At 43.6% G+C, this 16,047-nt stretch overlaps 1 protein-coding gene across 3 annotated transcripts in view; it reads left to right on the top strand.

The window, feature by feature from the left end:
* SLC25A17 (solute carrier family 25 member 17) overlaps nt 1-16,047 on the top strand; it is a 45,307-nt gene that overhangs the window by 2,586 nt on the left and 26,674 nt on the right. For 2 of the 3 annotated variants that reach the window (XM_019544987.1, XM_019544984.1), the window contains exon 2: nt 11,422-11,482. In XM_019544987.1, coding sequence (XP_019400532.1) covers nt 11,422-11,482 — 61 coding nt within the window. Of the gene's footprint in view, nt 1-4,942; nt 4,950-10,467; nt 10,521-11,421; nt 11,483-16,047 lie in introns of those variants that run through there. The other variant, XM_019544985.1, reaches the window with a different exon arrangement.

Here is a 16,047-nt window from a genome sequence, read left to right as displayed (position 1 = left end):
CTCCAGCCAGTTGGTGACCCAATTGACTGTGTGGGCGTTGACACCACAGTCCCCCAGTTTCTTAATGAGAATGGGGTGAGAGACAGTGTCGAAAGCCTTCCGGAAGTCCAGGAGTTGTTTTTTGGAAAAACTTCAGGGAATTCTCTAGTTTGAGGCATGCTTTAATTGCAGTTGCAGTCTGATGCATATGTTGGCTATGATGTAATAAGTACCCTTTTAGGGCTGTAATTTGGATGATTCTACTTGTTTTGTTTTGCTTCTCCCTTTTTTGCATACTTTGTTGCCCATGTAAAGGAACATGTAATGTGTAACTTCCCAGACTTTTCTTTGCACACCATCAGTGCTCTTCCTGTTTCCCTGAAAGGACAGTCTCTAACTATACATTATAGTTTTTCTTTCTGACCATATGGAATGGCATAGTCTGAATTTGTTAAATCTGTCCCATTTATGACTAGTATTGTGAAGACCTTTTACAGCCAAATTATTTTAAATTAAAATATATTTCTATATAGAGAAAGAGAGTTCCGTGCGCACACATGCACACGCATCCCCCCCCATCAGAAGCTTTCCATGACTCATCTTAAATCCTCATTAAGAAACCCATGCTTCCCATTACAATAAATGCACCCAATCCCCTGCATGTTCTTCCTCCACCCTCTCCTACCCAAATCGTAGTCTTCTAGTCCAAACCCCGATTTGGGGTTTACAGTCTCAGTTCATTCACTGTCACTGTTGGTGTTGCTGTCACTTCTGCTGCTGCTGATCCTGTTGTAGTCCTCAGTGTCTCTGGGTCTAGTTGCATCTCTGTCCTCTTTGTTCTGTGTGTCCACTTCCCCTCTCGAGGTATCTTTGAACAACCTACGCCAGGTGTCGCTTTTCCAGATGGAGTTGGCTATGTCATCTCCATCCTTGCTCACCGATTTCTGGTGGTAGGACTGAAATTCGTTTAGAAATATTTTAACACAGTCCATTTCTTTGAGCTCAGCATGCGTGTATACCAGGAGGTTCCTGCATTGCCACAGGGCATGCCTGACACAGGACACAAACTGGTCAAAATGCATTGTCTGGGACCCCTGCTGCTCAGTCAGGTGTCTGTACATCGCCGCTTCCCTTGTCATCAGCCTGACTCCTGTCACACTTTCAAGGAGCCGATTTACCTTTTCCCACACACCCTGGGCATATGGGCAGTGCCATAAGAGGTGGTTAATGGTCTCTGATTCTTCTTGGCAAGTTTCCTTGGGGTAATTGGGTCGAATCCCTTGTCCCTCCCTGTACCTCCAAGCCCTCACTGTGAGTATTCAGTGCGCTATCAATCAACTCAAGTCCCTGTGGTCCTCGTAGAAGATCCAGTTCCAGATGGCTTGGCAGACCTGAGAGAATGGGTGGGGAGGCAAGTTCAGGCCCCTGGGGTGAGGGAGGGAGTGGGGCAGAGGCAAGGGCAGGCACTGCACAGCCGAGGTGAGCGCAGGTCAGAGCCACAAGTGCCTCATCTGGTGGAATCGGGGGGAGGCGGAAGCAGCTCCCGATACTGGATTTACCCCTGGAGGGCATGGTGAGGGGGTGCATGTGGCCTTGGATCTGCACATGGGGTGAGGGTGAGCTGGGGCCAGTGCAGCGCTGAGCTTTTCCCGGCAGAGGACTTGGGCTGAGCTGTGCTTGGGATGGGCAGCGGTGGTGCTGGAAGGGGGTTATGGGAGGAGCTGCAGCCATGGCCGAAACTCATCGTAGCCCCCCCACCATAGCCCCACTCCCAGTTCTGCTGCTGCTGCTCATCCTGAGCACAGCCTGGCCCAGCTCCCCCCTGGGAAAAGCCCAGCACCATCCTGCAACCTGCAGCAGCGACCTGGGAGTGTAGGGGGCATGCCCTCAGATCGACCCGTGTGCAGATCTGGGGGCACCTCCCCATGTCCTTCCGGGGTTCATGCAGTGGTGGGAGCTGCCCCCCACCCCGGTGCTCCCTGGATGAGCCGCACATGGCTCTGACTTGGCTCTGCCCCAGCTATGGAGTGCCTTCCCCTACTTCTGCCCCACTCCCTCCCTCACTGCAGGGTCCTCAATCTGTCCCATGCCCCTTCCCTCACAACAGACTTACCAGCTGGACCCGACTGCTCTCCACGCTGTCGAGGTGCAATACAGCTATGTGCACAGGGCATTTATCAGCCACACCACACTATAGGCCACATCAGCCAAAAAAAGCTGATTGCTGATACAGTTAATTTTCCTGATCTAATATGGGACCGATATATCAGTGCACCTCTAGTCTCAGGTGTTATTAGTATTATTATTGTTATCACAGAGCCCAGAGATATCTCACCACATGAGGCCTAGGTTTGAAATTTGTTGAAAGATAGGAAAACATTTGGAATCTATTCAGGAACATCCTGAAATGTTTAGGGAATGTCCTGAAATGTGTTTTGAACTTTATCCAGTGTGCATTTGTCACAGATCTAGATATAATAAAAGGGAGGGGAAACTAAAAACTATTGGCAACATTGTTAAGATCTGAAATGAGATGTAAAATATGATATTGCTTCAAAGGAAACCTCCCTAATCCCAAACATGAAGTAACCCAGCATCTCAGAAATTAGATGAGCTAGTCCACAAATGCAATTAGCCTGTCCAAACCCTGATAACAGATAAGGAAAGCATGTAAGATGTCTTTTGTACCAAATCTGGTTGTGCCTGGTATGTTGCAATGTTTTAATTAAACAAATGAAACAATTCATAAAGTATAAGGTACATGGATGGCAGTAAGAGCGATTCATGCTTGAGGTAAGCACTTCTAATGTGTAAAAGGTTTAGGACAGAATTGCACTTTGGCTTTGTTTTAGCTCTGTACTATATCTCTGTTATCAGGTAGTTTGATCATGTGACTGATAGGCTGAATAAAGACTATGCCAAGTTTCTACTGAATGTCTGTGTACTTATTTGACCCAGGTTGTTGTAGAGCCTAACCAATCCTTGAGAGCAGCAACTGTGTTCAAGGCAATTTTGAGTCGATGAAGGTTTTAAATACAAAGTGCAGACTGTGCAGGTGGTGTGCTATAACAATCTCCTTAGCAAAGTATAGCCATTGTGCCTGCTGACTTGCATTTGTCTGCCTTTTTAAAGTGAGTTGAGTTTCCACCAGTAGTTGGAACAAATCGTTTTTGGGAGTACTGTAGTACTATGTCCAATTTGGTGCTGTACTTCAAGAATGGTTTGAACAGAGACAGAAAGAAAAATGATTAAGTAGTCTAGGAAACATGACTTACAGGAGAAGAACTGGGCTGCCTATACATGTGCTTGGAGGTGGGAGGGGGCAGTTTTAATTAGAGCAGTTCCCAGGGAGCTGCTCTAACTAAAATGCTGCAGCATCCCTGTGTATTAAGCCCCTATATGTTTAAAAATGTCCGTGGGATGCTTTATCTAAACCTGAAATGAGGTCCAGATAAAGTGCCCTGCAGCCATTTTAAAACATATGGGGCTTAATACATGTGATGCTGAGGCGATGCTCTGTGTTCTAATTAGAACGTTCCAGCCAACTTAATTAATGGAGTCTGCTCCATGGCATTCTAATTAGAATACGAAGGAACATGTGTATAGGCAGCCATTGAGTCCAGAGAAGAGACGATGGGGGGAAGGTGTTTTTTAAGTCTTCAAATACATCGAAGAGTGCTGTAAAAAGGATGATGATAAACTTTTTTGTGGTTGCAGGTGATGAGATGAGAAGTAGCTGTCTTGATTTGCAGCAAGGGAAGCTGAAGTTGGATATTAGGAGGAATGTTCTAATTATAAAGGTGTGTTAAGTACCTGGAATAGATTATCTAGAGAGGTTGTGAAATCTCCATCCCTGTAAGTCTTTAAGAGCAGGTTAGATAAGCAGTAGTCTTGGGTGGTTTAGCCCTGGACAGTCCTGCCTTGAGCAAGGGTTTGGACTACTAGATGACCTTGTGAGGTCCCTCTGAGCCCTAGTTTTCTTCGATTGTTCTCAGTTAAATCCACTGTCACTGTTCTCAATAAAGGCCACGGGCAGAAATTTAGTGTGCACCAAACAGGGAGTGGTTTATTTGTGTTCCTAGGCTAAGATCTTCTGTATGGGAAGAACTGACCAGTTGTCCTACAATGCGCTGAAGAAGAACTCAGCATCTCTGCTGAAGTCTAGCAGTAAGTGCCATGGAATGTGCCCTCTGGAGTACTACTGCCATGTGCAGAGGAGGGCACAATCTTTGGGGAGAAGAGCTTGCAGTGGTTTGTTTACCTCAAACAGGAGCTGTACTCAAGAAAACACAAAATAATTCTTCGATGAGGATACTTTTTAAAAGGGAGAGAGTAATTCTGCTGCAGGGAAGATACTGGGAACTGCTATTTTATCCAGAGAAATACAAGAGAAGCCAAAGCAAGCTCTTCTAAACTATACACCTGTTTATTAGGAAGTTATCAATCAGGCAATATTAAAAAAAGTAGATACATACAGTAGAGAAGACACAAAAATACTCAGTACTGGGTGGTGAGGCATCACGGGCCTCAGAACCAATCCTCGGGAGGAATGTAAGTGACACACCCAGCACAGCAAAAAGGGGTGAGGGTTATTCAGGACCCCCCCCCAAAAAAATATCATTAAGGGAGAACATATGGTAATTATTGGGATTAACATTTTTTTCATTAGGGAACTGCTTAATTGCTATTCTTAACTAGGTAGTATCCTGCTCTTTGGGATGTAAGTATTAAAGATGTACAATTAACAATGATGTGAAATGGCACTCTAGTTGCGAAGAACATGGATTAATCTGGCAACCAATTCTATCACTCCCTCTTCACATGCAGGAGTTTTTGTATTTTTTTGGTTTTCACTTTTGTTGTTTTTTGGGGTTTTTTAATATGAAATCAGCTAAAACTCCAGTTAAAATACTGCGTACCTGCCTCTATGTCTTAACACTTACAAGAACCGTGTGAAAAAGAACTGTTGAGTTCTTGACTCTGTTGACAAATGCTGAAAATACAAGTCATCAGTTTATCCACCGGAAGACTATTCAACTAGCAGTCTAAATATAAAAATAACAAGAACCTGTGTTTAAATGATTATAGTTAAAAAGTTGTGCATTTGGAGTTAGGAAATACTAGAATTAAAGTGGTTTGTGCAGCCCTCGTTGGCTTGCAGATGTGTTACCACGTAGGGGGTAACATAACACACACAACTTCAGTAGTTCTCAAACTTCTTAGGCTCAAGGCACCCCTCCATAGCTTTCCTGAATTTTGCAGCACTATGGCTGAGAACCACAGGGTTAACACATTAAGCATTTGACCAGAATACAGTTTTGCAGTGCATTTTGAGCTTTATTCGAAGTGTATTTGTCACAGATATAGATATAATAAAAGGAACCAATCCCTTTAACTAATTAAAAACTATTGGCAACAACCTGAAGATCTGAAATGAGATAAAGAAGCTGATACTGCTTCAAAGGAAACATCCCTAATCCCAAACAAGGAGTAACCCAGCATCTCGGAGGTGTAGCTAGTTATTTCTGTGTCCTGGGCACAATGGCAGGTGGGGGCAAGAAGGGGGTTGTGCTGAGCATAAGAGAAAGGGGGTAGAGAGCTGAGCAAAGGCTTACCTGCTGCAGCATGAGCTCATCTAGGGGCTGCAGGCTCACTTCCCCACCTTCATGCATCCTCTACTGTGTTAACCCTCTCGTAGCTGCCTCCAACTTTCATGTAGACTGAAGCTGTAAAAGCCTTAATTTTGCTGCAAGACGGGAGGGAGGCTTTGAGGAGAATCCTGCCTCGGGTCTGCTCTCTGCCCAGGTCTGCTCTAGCCGAGCTAAGGGCTGCTGGAGAGTCTCTGCTGAGTACAGCCCCTTGTCTTCATTCTGGTGTCCCCTTCCCATGGTCAGTGGTTTGGGTCCTGGTTGCCTCTTTACCCTGCTGCAGCATCCCAACATTTATGACAGCTCCTAACATGCTAATAAACAAGCCCAGCCACCACTACAGAACAGGGCAAGGCTAATACCTCATTTAGTACTTGTTATCTTTACAGGGTACTCATTCCAGATCAGAAGTAAACCTACACAGGAAAGGAGGGGGGCAGGCTAGCATATGACAAGCTCTTTTCTTCTCTCCATATAAGATATAATAAGGAAGGGTGATACTAGTTATGGGATGAGCATTTGCAGTAGTTCTCAACTCTGTAGGATGCCATACTGCTGCTGTCAGGTGGAACTGCCCTGCATACCTCTGGTTCCAGGAGACATCTGCAGAGCCAGACAGAGAGCCAGCTGTGGCAAGAGGGGGGCACTCCTTGCATTAGGTTCATCTGGGTTCAGCTCTGCGTGCCTTCTGGAAAGAGGTGCACAGGGCAGCAGTGGTGAGAACCACACCTGCTGAGAACCACTGCACCAGTTTTTCCCTGTACAAATCCTCCCTCTTTCAGTGCACAGAACAGATGGAACTACTCTTGGGATAAATTGGGATTGTGTAGTAAACAAGTGATCCCTGCTTCCTTTGCAGATGTGGGAGAGTATGTAGAGAATGAAGTGGGTACTAGAGAAAGATGGTGACAGTTATGGCAGTTGCACGCTGCCTTGGAGACCTGTGGAGATCGTTCCTACAGAGTGCTTGTGACGCTGAGCAAGTTGCACAAACTGGGCTTTTCATTAGTGGTTATTGATGAGATATACCTCATTTTCTGATTGCCTTACTTGAGATTCTGCGGTCTGATTTGCAGGGCACAGAGCACTTAAAACTTCAACCAAAGTCCATGGGAACTGCTTTGAATATTTAAAGGGATACACAATGTTAAGTACTATGAAAAGTCAAGTCTTGGATGCTTTCGTTTGGGCACTCAGAATTGGTGGATATGCTTGGTTGCTTGACTTTACTTTCTCTGTATCTCAGTTTCCCAACTGTACAATGGGATGAGATTTTGAGTGCTTTTTCTCACCAGGGTTCCTGCGTACATATAATACTGCATGTAAAGCTCTTGTATTCCTGGGAAAACTGCAAGAGGAAACAAATAATTAAATATTCAGAGCAGAGTTTGAATAGTGTACAGTAAAGAAGACTTGGAGATGCAAAAGAAACAATGAAGATAAAACCAAATATTAATTTATACTCCTTCAGTGAGTGATGTTTACCTTGTGCCCTGGGAGCTGAGGTGGTGCAGGTGCTAAGGTGAACAGCTGACAGCTCAAGTTCGAAGACCTCACAGTGCGGCCCTGTTAGATTCTATTGAACCAACAAATTCTGCTAACTTCCTCATCACAGGGATACAAAGAAGGAAAGGAAGGGACCTTGTGCACTGCATGATTTGGGCCTTGTGGAGGGGTGGTTGTAACTTCTAAATGCAGTCTCAGTGTTCTTTTAAGGTAGCATTTTGTGTGTAATTCTCTAGATTGTGTGTGTGCATGTGCATAATATTCAATGTTTTAAAAAAGCAGACATAAAAATCATGTGGCTTCATGTGATACTGGTGTGTTTAATCATCAGAGATTTTGTAACTATTAGTTCTGCACAGACATCTGCCTATTCCACAGAGGGGGAAAATGAGTGGAAGTATGTTGCCATCTTCTAAGTGGATCAACAATGTAGGTGTGAGGAGCACCCTTTGCCAGAGTCCTTCACAGGTGTTTCACTCTCTTCCAGGCTCTGGAATGCCGTGTATGGGACACAGTCTCTTCTGCCTGGTATCACCCCCATCCTTCTCCCACATGGATGCAAACACCGCTGTTAACCATTTACTGGTTTCGGTTTTTTCATTCAATGTGTTTTATTTTTCTTTCTTCCTCTTGTCCCACACCCTCCCTGACTCATCCCCATACTGTTCCCATACCCTGGCTCCTATCAGCAATATCCCTTTCCCCAACACATGCTGGTTTTCAGTCCAGGTCATCTTACCAAGCCCAGTCTTCTATCACATTCATCCCCCCTCACAGCTACCTTTGTCACCCCTTGTTTTACTTCCTCGTCTCTAGGTTCTCCCCTTCAGTAACTAGACTGTCTTTTCATGCACACCTAAGCTTCTTGTTTAGTCTCTTGGCCCTATCCTGGCCTTGACTCTTGGCTCTGTATGGTTTGTATGTTTGAGTTGGGCAGTTTCCACTTCCATGTGCCAGAGGCCCTGGCAGACATTACGCTTAAGATGCAATTACTCAAGTAAGTAGCAACCTGGCCACAAGATCAGGCAGTTAATGGCTCAGTAAAACAAGGAATAAGCCACAGAATTATTACACAAAATGTGTATAATAATTTTGTGACCGGTTTCCATTGTGTCATAAATTGAACATATCCCTTGGAACCTTGAAAGGCTCCCGGGCTTGCCTGTGGCTGGGACTGCCAGTCAGCTGACCAGCGCTTTGGAGGCTGAGAGCCTGATCAACCTGACTGGGGCTCCCAGCTGCAGGTGCACTGGACACTTAGCTTGCTACTTGCCAGTGCAGGGGGAACCTGGGATTATAACCCCAGGCGCCCCCTGCACCAGCAATAGGGCATGATTGGGATCCGATTCTCAATCCTACAACTGTGCCTCCTGTCATGCATGTGTGGCATGGCAGGCGGTGCAATTCTTGGGATCACAGATCAGATCCCATTGTGCCTTTAATTGAATGTCTGTCAGCAGCCTGAGTCCCAGCAAGTGTAATTGAAACTCAGGACAGACAGTCTTTATGCTGTTTTAGTCCTGTTCCTGGTACCACCTGAACTCATATGATTTCTTCTAAAAGGCTGCTAACTAAGTAGGACTAAGTAGTCAGTGTTGATCAAAGAGCAGCAATGTATATACAGCCCTAGGCAAACCATGGCTAACCCACTCCAGAGTAAAAGAAAAAATGATGGTATTTTCTGTTCTTTCTCTTACATTGAAGACACAGTGCGTGCAGTTAAAAACAGAACATTCCAACCCCCAAAAACAGACTTAAGTTTTCCTAAGCTCCCGCTGATAAGTCGAATAGCTCAGGACTGCAGTTTGAATATCACTGTCCCACAGAGCTACCTCTGGGTTTGGTCTTGGAGCAAGCCTTGCTCTGTGGGCATGGAGTGTTCAGCTGGGTTGATATTGGGAGCTGTGGGGGCAGTAGTGGGTTCAGCTCTCACAGAATCTTTGGAGATTTTTAGTTGGCAAACTAAAAGTCTCTATTGAACAGGTGTAAAGTGATAACTTTTTCCTCTGGCCTGGTTTTTCCATAATAGTCCTTCAGCAAGGGATCAGGGTCTTTTTAGCAGGGTAGTTGGCTGGTATACAGCAAAATGACCTTGCCATGGTGTTGGTGTTTGTGAGCCCAAGCCAGTATTTTAGATGAAAAAAGCCTAATAGCTGTTATATGGCTGTTCATATGTCTGCCCCTTAATATTACAATAAATGGCAAATACATAGTTTCCTTGGCTTGCTATAATGTTAATGATGGCTGTACCCACACAACAAGCTATCATAAGAATTGATCTGAAAATTGTGATAGGGCTGAGAGTTCATATAGCAGACATGCTGGTTAGTCAACAAATGTCAGAGCCAGTACTGGCAATGAGCTCTTTTGGCTTAATTCAGTTTACATTGTTCTCCTCCCTCCTTCCCCTTCTTCCCAATCCTAAAATGTCTCTTCCTGTCTGAAGCAGTGGCTGTTTATTCCCCATGAGTCCTGTCTCAGCCAGTTTGAGCTGGAGCTGCTTGTTACAGCACCATTAACAGCTATGTCATTACTTTAACCAAAGACCTTGAGTTTCACTCTGTTATAATCCTTCTCCTTGTCTGCATTCCTTTAGTATAGCAAAGCATATCAAAGCACACACAGCAGCATTGAAGATACAGACATCATCCTTTTGCTATCACTTAAAATGCCTCTCCACCCCAACAACGTTTACAAAAAACTTGGATGTTTGTCTTACAGATTTTAAAAGCTTAGCTAAAACTTGTACATAGTTATTTAAGCAATTTAAAAACTACCTAACAATTTCTCTTTTATGCTAGAGACCACCATGTATGCTTTACTTGTTCTGTCTAAATATACAATTTTTATTTAACTAACTACAGCCAACATGGACATATCTGAAAAGCGCATCATCTGCTTCACTACATAACACAATGTACATAACACTACATAACACAATGTACACATTTACTTCGCTACATAACGCAACCAGTCACAATTTTTGTCTACTGTTTACAGTATAACTGATGTGCGTGTGTGTGTGTGTGTGCACATTATATCTTATGCACAAATATATGTGTGGATGTGTAATTATATATATTTCTTGCATAACATCTTTCCACTCTCTAACTTGCAGTGTAATTATACTCTGTTCAGCTCTCTAATAGTTGGTGAAACTAGTGGTCATCAATTTCAAGGCTGCTGCCCTAAAGTCAGTATTGCAGCATATTAGGAACAGTGGTTTACTAGCTGTTAAGCATGTGCAAGCAACTGTTTTGTTCCCATTGAGAATAGCAAGATAATTGCTCTGTATTGGGACAAAAGGAGATGGAAATGACTGAATATTTGGCAGATAAAACATTCAGGCCAGAATTTTTATCTCTTGTATCTGATTCATATGATCTGGTGAGTCTTAGGGAGGCAGCATATAATAGGAATTTGTTCAAGCACAGGGACTGCCTTTTGCAGAATTTACCATTTATTTTTATTATAATAAAAATAATACTAATTATAATACTTATAATTATTTTGTTTGTTCTTTTTATACGAATGAGAATATTGTTTCTTATCTTAGAGGCAGCATTTCTCAGAGCATTGCAGTTCATTGTACTGTACTCTACAGTACTGGATTAATAGTAACTGGGAGGCAAGAGCATCACATAATTCCAACATCACTTTTTCCTGCATTGCCTTGAAATAGGCATGCGTATAAAGAAATATAAGCATCAGGCTCTGTCTATTCAGTGACATCAGACTTGGAAAAACCAAAGGGAACAGTTTTACAGTAACTTCATTTTTCTATTTTGATTTATTCACAGTTGAAATCAGTCATAACTGAATGTTTCCGATTAATACTGGTATTCTGATTAATACTGGTATCCATTTATTTTCCTCTTTATTTCTTGTATATAAATTATCCTTGACTTTATTCAGCAGATTTTGATTTCTAGGTTAGAATTCAAGTTGTAGAGTACAAAGGTTCACTATGAATCCAGTTTTCTTCTGGATTCTTTGGAGTATTTCTATTGATAAATGTATAAGGGCACGAGGCAACTTACTCTAAACTAGTGGTTTTCAGTCTGTGGTCCATGGACTCCTGGGGGTCTGCAGACTATGTCTGAGGGGTCTGTGAAAGATGACTGTGATCAATCAGAAGTATGTGAATACCCACACTTACCATTCAAAGGAGTTTGCACCTCCATTCGGAATTGTTTAGGGGTCTGCAAATGAAAAGTTGAAAACCACTGCTCTAGACAGATATATGAAAATATGCTATACCATGTAACTGAGCCATGTCATTTTTCAGGGCAGTGCGACTGCAATGACTGTCTTTTTTCCTTTGGATACAGCTAGACTGCGTCTTCAAGGTAAGTATCTAAGCTACAATGCCATTCATTGCCCTTTTGAGCTTTCCTGGTTCTGTTTCTATCTCCATTGTTTGGGCACTCCTGGGAGTAGTTGCATGAGGAATTCCTCTGCATAAAGTAGGGTCTTTAGTTTTTTTCCTTTTTCTTTATTGGCAATATTCTTCCAGGTGAGGCAGTTTCCTGTTGGAACAATATTAAATAACTCTTAATTGATTTAACAAGTCTTTAGTCCAGAGCTAAGTAACCAAGTATACCTCTTAAATGGTGTTCTCAAACTGAAAGAGGAGGCAAAGGCTGAGATTCGAGCAGGGTGTACCTGCATAGGAATTGGTTCTCCGGCTAAACTGTGGGTGCAACATTGTGAGACCACTGTCATAATAATTGCTTATGGATTTGTATTGCAAGGGAATTTTAAAAGAAGGGTGTAGGAGGGAAATTGGAAGTCTAAGTATCCTGTGTTTATGAATTTAATTTATTAAATATGCATTACAATTTACTTATTTTTATGCTGCCCTTCTCAAAAAAAACCCCGAGGGTGGCTGCCACAATCCTCAGGGTAGAGAGGTAAGGGAGTCACCCTAGAAAGCTCCAGCCCACCTCTGCAACATTCTGGCTGCCTATCCTTGGGTGCAGAGTGGACTGCTACTGGACCAGTTCTGATAGTGTAGTTGAAGGAACACTGTTCTCGCAATCCCAGTGATTGTTCCCCCAGAAATTATGTGAAAGAAATGAAATATAAAGTCTGTCGTCTCTAGAAATGAATGCCTGTAATGATCAGTTGCTCTGGAGTTACTCACCCTGCAGACAGTCAGTAAGGTATATAAAAACAGAAAAAGGATATGCGAGAAAGATGGATCAAACAGGAAACGTAACTGGTAGGCTTGGAGGCAGAAATTAAACAAGAGAAATAAAACAGAAAAATCTTACCCTGTTTTTTTAACTAGAATCCGCTCCAGAGGTTTCTTCAATAGTTTTCTTCAGCTGGCAGTCCTGCCAGCTCTTGTCAGATCTCACTAGCTCTCCCCAGCAGGTGAACTAGATAAACAACCTAAGAACAGGGGGTTCTTTTTATTCATCTAGTATTTATTAGATTTATATGCTGCCCTTGCCAATAAAAGCTCAGGACACCTTCCAATAAGCGAACAAAATAACTTACATAAAACAAAAGAACAAAAACACTTATAAAAGCAAGTAGAGTATCAAAATAAAACAGCAACCTCCTAAATAAGGGCTGTCCAATTTCTAAGTGGCTGGGACCATGCGCAGGCTACGCACCCTAGGGGCAACACTGCTGTGAGCCTTGGGCCCCCAGGCCTCACCCCTTTCCCCACTACTGCCCTGCACATATGGGCAGTCCCTCCCTCCACACCCCCACACCATGCACACAGGTGGGCTCCCACCTCAGGTCCCTCAGTGTACCTTGCCATGGGCTGCATCTTTCACCCCCTGGGATGGGAGCAGGAAGTAAAGCTGTGAGAGGGAGGGGAAGGCTAGAGACCCTGGCTGCAGCTGGTGGAATGATATGGGGATTGGCAGCTGGTAGGAGTTGAGGGGTCTTGCATTAAACCCTCATGGGTTGCATGCAGTCTGTGGGATACCAGCTGAACACCCATGCCTTAAACAATACCCTAGCCTAGCTTTGCTTGCTAAACACCTGCCCAGATAGGAAGGTCACACAGTGCTTCTGGAAGATGTCTAGACTTGGGCTTTGAGGTGAGAAGGACTTCCAGAGCTGTGAAACGACTGCTGAGAACAACCTCCCACATGTCTTTGTCAAGCAAGTTTGGTGCATTGTAGGAGGTTGCCCTTGGTTGAACTTGGGGTTCAAGATGGCATCTGAGGGAGAAGGTGAAGACAAAGTTTGTCTTTGGAAAAACCTCTCTCAAATACCTTAACAGTATTTTCCCCTACTTTATTTCTCTATTCAGTTGCTTGTGAGCATGTATATTGTGAAGATGATTTCCTTTCCTCATACGGATTTGTCTGACAAGCTAGACATGTTTCCTAAATCAAAATTTTACTTGGGGAGGACAGCAAACTTTGTTATTGACCTTTAACCAGATTTCCCTTAGCCATTATGTACTCAGGAAGAAGAGAGATAAGCCTTTCAACATGAAAATTAATTTTGAAATTCACCCTATCCATTGGGTAAGCTGAGATGATATAGCTAGCCCTTGTTTGAAGTTAACACCTCTTCAGGTAAACACTTAGTCTTGTGACTATCCTGGGGGATCAGCACTCAGACAGCTATTAGGCCCTGTCACCTTGTCCCATTGACCATTTTTGGGGCTGCATCATACTACAAAAATATGTAAGTACATTCATACCAAATGCCATGGTTCATGCAAACATAAATAGCATAAAACTGAATATAGGCTAACATTCTCTGTAAATAGAGACTAAACATGACAGTAGTAAAGCCTATTCAGGGGAATACCTGTGGAATAATGTACTCATTATTGATAATTAACATCCTCCAAAAATACTGAATGCAGAGATATACATGACACCCTCCATCTGAGAAAGTGATGATGAAGAAGTTAGTCTCCAAAGTTATTACCAAGTCATAACTAAATCTTAATGGCATAATACATTAGCTCTTATATGTTCTCTCCTGTTGTTGATATGAATAATTTCCATATCAAATTCTTGAAACATGATCCTGGACAAGTCATGACAGGCACTTTTGACAAGGCATCCTTGATCTCTTCAAAGCTCTTTTGCAGGCTTCTGTCCAAATTTACTGTCCTGTTTGTCACTGCTATCAGTGACATATGTAAAAAATAGTCTTACTGAAACTTTTTACAAAACTCCCATAGCAGGGGTTGGTAATATTTTGCAGAATGGGAGAGGGCCACATTAAGGGAGTTCCTAGCTGGGATGCCACAGCCACAGCCGCAGCCGCAGCCGCAGCTGCAGCCCAAGCCCGCCACTTGCTCCTCTTCCCTCCCCCACCCTTAAAATGCTGCTGCCTTAGCATCTCTCTGTTGTCATGGCCACTTCTCTTCTTTATCTGGGCAAAGCCCTGAGTGCTGAAATGTTGCAGAAGCCCCCTGGCTCTAGGGCCCAAACACAATGGTTTCATGGGCTGGTTCTGACCCATGGGTTGTAGGTTGCTGATTCCTGTCCTATAGTAACTAACAATTGCTCTAAAGGACTAGATCTGCTTTTTAGTTTGGGGTATTGGCCAATCAGGAATAGCTTGTACCTTTAAGGCATTGGGGTGCATTTGTTGCACTTGTCTCCCCCAGTGACCTAGATGTTATGGCTTGGCTACCCACATTTTATAGTTGGACATTTTAACACTTAGGTGTGCCTTCCTAAGCCTTTTCAGTACAGCTTCCCAGGTGTTCTTCCCAGCCATTGCTGTTAAAAGCCATACCATCACCAGTGTACTATATTTACTCTAATATGAGTTTTTTTTCTTGCGATCAGCATGGGGAAAAGAGCCCCTTGTCTTACAAAGAAACCTCATTAAATACACTGCCTATATTTGAACTGCTGCCAAAATCAGCATGAGCTCAGTAATGGAAAGTAACTATGAAGTTGCTTAAATCCAGCCAACACTGAGCATGGCTATAAAATACATGGCCCATTTAGGGCAAACAAGCTGACGGGAATTTAACAAGGATAGATTAGTGCAGCCCATCTGACTAAAATATATGTTAATGCCCACTGAGTGCAGTCCCCCTCAACACCAACTCTTTCAAGTTATGGTGAGCCACTACTTTGCATACATTTTGACTTCCTCTTCACTCCCACAATTGAGTTGCACCTTTCTTTCCCACTTCAATTATTCCTGTTTCTTCACCAGCCTTAAGTGTCTGGTAAATATCACCAAATGGGGCCCTGAATAATTCATCCGGAATCCCTGTCTTCCCGTCAGCCTGTTGCCAACGATTAATATGGCCCAGCCCTCCATGAGGTGGAACTGGACCGGGTTGCGCTCTGCCTCATCTGCATATAATTTTTTGGCGAGTTCCACGACTCACGGAAAGAACTTCTAGTTCCAGTCATGCGTGGGGGCTAATTAGCACATGGATCCTTTGTGGAGAGGGGGTGTATCTGGAGTGTATACAGGCTGAGCACTGCTGAGCTGTAGGGTCACCATAGCTTGAAATGCTGCTGACTCTGCTGGGGTCCAGCCCAATGAACTACATGTGTTCCTGGAAAATGGTGCATAATTTGAATTTTCATACAGGGAACCCACTTTACAATGTAACAAATGGGGATACCGTGAGAGGGGGCATGCTAGAGGCTGGGTCTCAAGCCCACCTATCTGCATAGGGCAATCTGCCCAGTCTTGCCTGCCATTACTTTGCTGCTTTTGTAACTGCTGGTAAAATGCAGGAGTCTGCCCATTCCATGCCTCGATGCCAAGGGGTGCTATCCATGACTCTGTACCACCCCTCCACCATAGCCCATGCGTTGCAGATGGCATCCAGATGTTAATGTACTACCAGCCTGAAGCCAAACCAAACATAGGCCTCTCTCAGACCTCTTGCATACACACACTCATACTAACCCTCTCTCACTGGGCCTCTTGCTTGCTGCATGATACTGTG

Source organism: Crocodylus porosus, unplaced genomic scaffold (assembly GCF_001723895.1).
Source record: "Crocodylus porosus isolate Cpor-Errol unplaced genomic scaffold, CroPor_comp1, whole genome shotgun sequence".
Lineage (NCBI taxonomy): Eukaryota > Metazoa > Chordata > Crocodylia > Crocodylidae > Crocodylus > Crocodylus porosus.
The sequence above is the reverse complement of the archived record's forward strand: the minus strand, read 5'-3'. Positions and strand labels throughout refer to the sequence as shown.